This window comes from Nematolebias whitei, chromosome 10 (genome assembly GCF_014905685.2).
Source record: "Nematolebias whitei isolate Nwh7 chromosome 10, NemWhi1, whole genome shotgun sequence".
NCBI lineage: Eukaryota > Metazoa > Chordata > Actinopteri > Cyprinodontiformes > Rivulidae > Nematolebias > Nematolebias whitei.
Genome location: NC_056507.1, coordinates 14,259,437 through 14,265,995, shown reverse-complemented (window position 1 = coordinate 14,265,995; position 6,559 = coordinate 14,259,437). Strand labels below are relative to the sequence as shown.

The following is a 6,559-nucleotide window of genomic DNA, read 5'->3' as shown; positions in this document are numbered from 1 at the left end:
TAGGGCATTAACAGAGTACTCGAGTAATCTACACATTGATTGCTAGGACATCTATCGAGGTTAAAAATGTTACGTCGAGTATCCGTAGTGACGTCATATTATGTGACCACCGTATGACCGTAGAGGGCGGTGTTGCACTTTTGCAGGTCACAGAGTATGGTGTAACACTGGGTCCAATCACCGAACCAGAACCAGTTTCGGTTTCAGTTTTGTTTTTGACATGCTGCATGTTTCTTCACGTTCGCAGTTTAATAATAATAACTAATAGTTTAGTTTTTCCTGTGACTTATTTGCAGTTTGATAAATGGTAGGAGCATAATATACGCTCCCAAGGTTTTGTTGGGTTTTTTTTTGTAAATAATTACCTTTTTTTACGGTTTTATTTATTTATTTATTTATTTTTGTATCTTGAGATCTATGATGTCATCAAATACTCGAGTTCTACTCGGGTTTTATTATGTTAATGTCGAGTTTAAAAATTATATACTCGTTCAACCCCTAATATATATATATATATATACACACTAAAATAAACTAACTGGTAAAAAGACTGTACTTATATAGCACCTTTCTATCTTATTTCAAGATACTCAAAGCACTTTACACTACAATCTGTGCCTCATTCATCCAATCATACAGCACTCTACTAGATCTCTATAAAGCTAATTGAACAAATCATTCTAATGAGACTAATCAGTGCTTTCGATCACATGCATACACCGATAGGACACACATCAGAGGCTGAGGGGTTCAGTGTCTTGCCCAGGGACACTTCAGCATGTGACTGCTGGTGGATTCGAACCCCCAACTCTCGCATTGGAGGACAACTACTCTAACCACTCAGCCACAGCCTAGGGGTTGAACTGACTAGTCAACGGGTCAATTCTAGGACATCTCGTCAGTTTTCAAATTTCACGTCAACTAGTCGCAGTCACGTGATTGTGTTGCCAGCGTTGGCTAAAGCTGATATTTCTAACCCGGGCCCATGCCCCACAAATACATGTGGCCAAAATTATGTGCTGGATGGATGAGTGGGTCGGTGTCAGGCTTTTGATTGTGTCAGCAGACGGGTGTGGCTGACGATCCAGTTTGGATCACCAACTATGTGCGGCTGTTTGACCGCCGCTGACCGGACAGTTGAAAGAAGTTTTACAAAGTAAGATTGATCACTGCCAGCGACCCACCTGAAGCTTAACTGGACTCAGCCGCTGCATCAACAGACGACTACCACATTATATTTTAGCTCAACATCTGTAAAAATGGCCGAGTTATAGCGTTTCAGTGCCATCTTGAATTATGTTGATTCGAAAAATACTGCAATCAGATCCAAAAGTACGTCCAACTTTACTTTCTGCAAGTTTTATTTAAGTGTTCAGTATGTCATGATATATTGGTGACAGACAGACACAAACACACACACACAGACATGGGCAAAAGCAGTTTTGTTCACCTTCACCATTCAGCTGCGAACAATAAATATAAGACTTGTAGAAAACAAACTAATCCAAACCCACGTTTCCTTGCTTCTCACTTCTGTTTCAGTCATGATGACACAACACTCTGTATGCTTTAGCATCTCAACCACTCTTGTCTAAATTGGGTGTGGCCAGTCAGTGCAGTGAGAATATTTTTGAACTGCCAAATAGATTACTGACATACGGAGCACAAGTGTATCATCCTCCCAGCATCCACCCTTACAAAAAAAAAAATTCCCAATTACACAGATTTAAAAAATAATAATAATAATAATCACAAAATGCACTACTATACAAGAAAGATGGAAGAGAACTGCACATTATTTCCATCACAGTATGACCAGATTTAAAAAGCTAGCTCATTATGAGTATACTGAAATCAAAGGTTCACATACTTTTGCCAAGCACAAATATGTAATATTGGATCATTTATCATTTTCCTCAATAAATAAATGACCAAGTATAATATTTTTGTCTTATTTGTTTAACTGGGTTCTCTTCATCTACTTTTAGGATGGGTGTGAAAATCTGATGATGTTTTAGATCAAATTTATGTAGAAATATAGAAAATTATAAATGCTTCACAAACTTTCAAGTACCATTGTATGCCACTTGAACAAAAATCCTGGTAAACCCTTACATTTAGATATTTCCCAGATGCAGCCAGTTGCACTGTACCCCCAGGTTCGACCCAGACTGACTGAAAGGGATATCGTCTCTCATCTGTGGAGGAAATTACTGGAGACAAGAGAGCCTGAGCTTCTCTGTGCTACAACAATCCTGAAATGGATTTAATGGGTTGGACGAATAAACAGATAAATGGATGGATGGTTCAGTCAGATTGAATTCAAAGTGGAGTGAAGAAGTGTCAATTTGTGAGCGGAAGCAAATGTGTCTCACCCCAAGTCCAGACAGAAATTAAGCGAAAGTGAGTTATTGTTTTTTCCTCTCCAACACACATATTCAAACTGAATGCATTTAAAAAATATTCTTTAAAGTCAGAGAAAAGTTTTTGTTCAGCCTGAAAGTATTAAAAGATTTCAGATCATTCATGTCTCTACATGCTATTTTTTGTAACACCAGAATTATATTCTTATTATTTATAAACGAGTTACCGGTAATACAATTTTTTGCTACTGAAGTTATTTTCATTTACAAGTATAGTATAAACTAAGTTTGTCACGTCTGTCCCACATCTACATTAACATCAATATAACTAATCTCAGACGGTTCATTGCATTTTTTGATACAGTTCAGACTGCTTTATAGATACCATTGTCTGAATAGGTTTTAAATCTTAAGAAGTTTGCGTATTTTTCAGCAAAGTTTTTGATGTTATGAAACTCAAATTTCCACCAATAAGTAAATAAATGAAGTATGCAAAAGAAAAAAAAAACATACAGTAGAGCAGAACTTTGATCAAACTTACTTTGAAGCTGAATCTTCCAGTGACTTTTTTTCCTAGCTGAATCAGCATCTTGTGTCTGTACTAACTAGAGCAAAATCATGCAATTACAATAACAATTATCACTTTATTTTTTTTTATTAAAGGCAGCTGTGCATAAATAAATAATAATAACTAATCTTTAGTGTCTCCATTAAAACAATCCCCCTGGCCTGGACCCAACAGATTTTCTTTTGATTCGAGTTTATTGAATAACTATACACAGTGTTAGCTGCCAGTCGCCACTGTCTACTTGAAGATACTGGGAAAAAAAAAACAGCAGGAAGGGTGAAGAGACAGTGTGTGAGCGTGTGCGTGTGTGCACATGTCAAAAGCTAAGTGCTCTTCCAGTCAATCTGTCAAACCTAACCAAGCCAGAACACATCCGGATGACCAAAAGTATAAAAGAAAACTCCATTAGACTGTAAAGTACTTTAAAAAAACAGATGAAATGAAAATACAAGACAAAAACATGTCTATAAAAATGGTGTTAAATGAGAATCAAAGCTGTGGAAATCAAAATGAGGAAAAATGCAGTAACTTTTGTAAATTAGTTTTAATTTCACTAAATTATACTGCTCTGGTGTAAAACCACATGTTAGTAACACCAGACAACTAGTAATTACAAGAAGAAAACATTTATAGTTTAATTTTGCAGCATACTCTACAAATTATTTTTCTATTATTCCATAGATTTATTTCTAAAAGTCAAAACAATCATTAAAGCCCAACTGATATATCAGTAGGACCGATATTTAGGCCAATATAGGCATTTGGGGACGTATTGGTATCAGACCTGAGTGAAGTTGACCCCCCCACCTTCTTCAAATCTGACGAAATTGGTGTCAAACGTTCGTGCTGGTTTGTGCAGCAAAAATTTTAGTTTGTGATTATAAAGATATAAATAAAAAAAGTGTCCAGAGATCATCAAAGGTCAACAAAAATCTGCTCATGTTGGAACTGTGAATTTCATTTAAAAATGGTTAGGTGCTGAACTATGAACATGAATAGACTCAATTTAACAAGGATGAAATTCATTTTGAACTAGGTCTTATTTAGGATGAACTGGTACAACACCAAGCACGGTGGCGCAACTGGTAGAGCTGTTGCCTCTCAGCAAGCAGGTCCCCGGTTCAAATCCCGGTCTGGGTGCACTTCTGGGTGGAGCTTGCATGTTCTCTCCGTGCATGCGTGGGTTTTCTCCGGGTACTCCAGTTTCCTCCCACAGACCAAAAACATGCATGTTAGACTGATTGGTAACTCTAAATTGTCCCTAGGTGTGAGTGAGAGAGTGAATGGTTGTCTCGTTTGTCTCCATGAGTCCCTGTGATGGACTTGCGAGTCGCAAGTTGCGACTCGTCCAAGGTGTACCCCGCCCCTTGCACAGTGATTGCTGAACATGGGCACCGGTGACCCCTGTGACCCAAAATGGAAGAAGCGGGTAAACGATGATGGATGGATGGTACAACACCTCAAAAAAAAAAAAAAAAACAATGACCTGCATTTTGGTTTCTGATCACCAGGGGGTGCTATCAAACATAATGTACTTTTTGACCTCTAAAAACATTAATGTTTCCAGAGGTCAAAAAGTACAAAAGTACAGTTTTTGTTTGTGTAGCTATCATTTTTAAACTGCACAAACGTTTGACACCAATTTGGTTAAATATGAAGAAGGTGGTGGGAGTGGGGGGGGGGGCAACTTCACTCAGGTTGGTATCGGTAATAATTGTCCCGTTGTGCGCCAATATGAACACTTACATAAAGTAAGCCGTGTGCTTACTTTCAAAAGGCTTACGGTAATTGTACAATGTATCCAGCAGAGGGTGGATGGGGACTACTTTCAAGTTATGGCCATTCACTTTCAACACAGGCTCTGTTAATCATAAATTAAAGTTACATTGTTTTAACCAAAATGTGAAACAAACACTTTCAAACTTTTCTTCTTTTTATAGCAGAAGTTTCAGCCTAATGGATTTTCACTGAGGCTGCACAATATATCACAATCAGTGAATGAGATATCAACTTTACAGAGGACTGCTTGGATGCCAATAAATGATATTTCTGCATGCTAACAACATTTTTGGTCAGTCTTACTAGCCTTGGTGAGCTGTTTAGATAGAAGAAGAGAAAGTGAGTGAGGAAAATGTGGATTTGTTGCTAATAATATTGTCATCTTAAAGTTAAACAATATTGAACATTGCCAGTTTTTCTACAGCCTCAATATCATTAAGCCTCTAAAGATTATTTTTTATGAAAATTATGGGTACTATTATCCATAGAATGCAACAAATTTCATGTGGGATCAATAAAGTTCTTATCTTATCTTAAAGTTCATCTTTTTACCATGGAAATTTTCTACATCAATTAGTACAGTAACATCAAAACAAATTGCTTGCTTCTTTGGCTTTATAAACACAGAAAAACTACAGTAGTTAAATTTGCAACAATATGTCTTCAATCAAATACAGGAACACAAAAAGATTGAACCTTTTATGCCTATCAGCAAACTGTCAACAAGTGCAAACTGAAGTGGAAATATGACTCTTAGTCTTAACAAGATGCTTTATTCCAGGTGAATAAAGCTGAAGAATCAAAAATAATCATTAAAAAGTTGTTACAATCGGGTCAGATGGTGTCGAGGCACGGTAACCGACTCAGACCCGAAAGTCCCAGGTTCGATCTGCACCACCTGGTGGTGTATGGGTTAAATGCAGAGATCCAATTTTGCCATGTATGGGAACATACAATGGTGACAATACATACACATTATTATTATTTAGTCAATATTTGTGACAAACCATACATCAATCATTCTGATGGTGTCTCCATAATCCTAGCCCTAACCCACAGTTAGTTTCACTCAACACCCTGCTGATAACCAGTTTAATCTAATATTAAGAGGACAGCAGCATCAAAAATAAAAATATGAATAAGAACAAAGCTTTTCAGTTTATTTGCAGTGCCAAAAAAACCTTCTAATAGGTGAGCTTTTCACTAGCAAGATTACCTGATGTAAATATAACAACCTGGTACAGTATTTGAAGCTTGCTAGCAGTTGACGCAAAAGTCTACTTTTTGATTCATACCTGTATGTCAGTATCTTTGACTGGCTCCAGAGGCTCAAAAGTGGTGGCAGCACTTAAACTCTCCAGTCTTTGAGAAATGTGGAAGATGTCTAAACCTCTGGAACCAAGGAGGATTGACCTGTTAAAGAAAAAGAAGTTTGGAGAAAACAAAAACCATAAATGACAGTGAGGAGTAGTTTTAAATGACAACCACTAGAGGGCACTCAAGGCTCTAACATTTTGAATACCTGAAGTACAGAAAACCACCCATCCACCCAAGACTGGAAAATTAAAAACAATCAAGTAAAATGTAAAACAGATCAACTATGAACTTGCATATTTCTTAAATAATTCAATATGTCCTTTATTAGCATTTAGGTAATCAAACATAACTATTAATGTTAGGTTTATTTGTCCTATGCAGAATCAACACAAGGTCAACAATGCAATGAAATGCTCAGGACAAGAAGAACTGTCTCGTCTCAACTCGCCATTGAGGCAGTCAGGTTCTCTTAGCAACATAGTCCTGTTAGCACCATGGTACTGTTAGCAGTGTGGTTTGGTTAGCGGTATAA

The 6,559-nt window shown here is 37.1% G+C and overlaps 1 protein-coding gene across 1 annotated transcript in view; it reads right to left on the bottom strand.

The window, feature by feature from the left end:
• nup93 (nucleoporin 93) overlaps positions 1 to 6,559 on the bottom strand; it is a 34,896-nt gene that overhangs the window by 26,515 nt on the left and 1,822 nt on the right. The window contains exon 3 of the mRNA XM_037682692.1: positions 6,006 to 6,123. Coding sequence (XP_037538620.1) covers positions 6,006 to 6,123 — 118 coding nt within the window. The remainder of the gene's footprint in view (positions 1 to 6,005; positions 6,124 to 6,559) is intronic.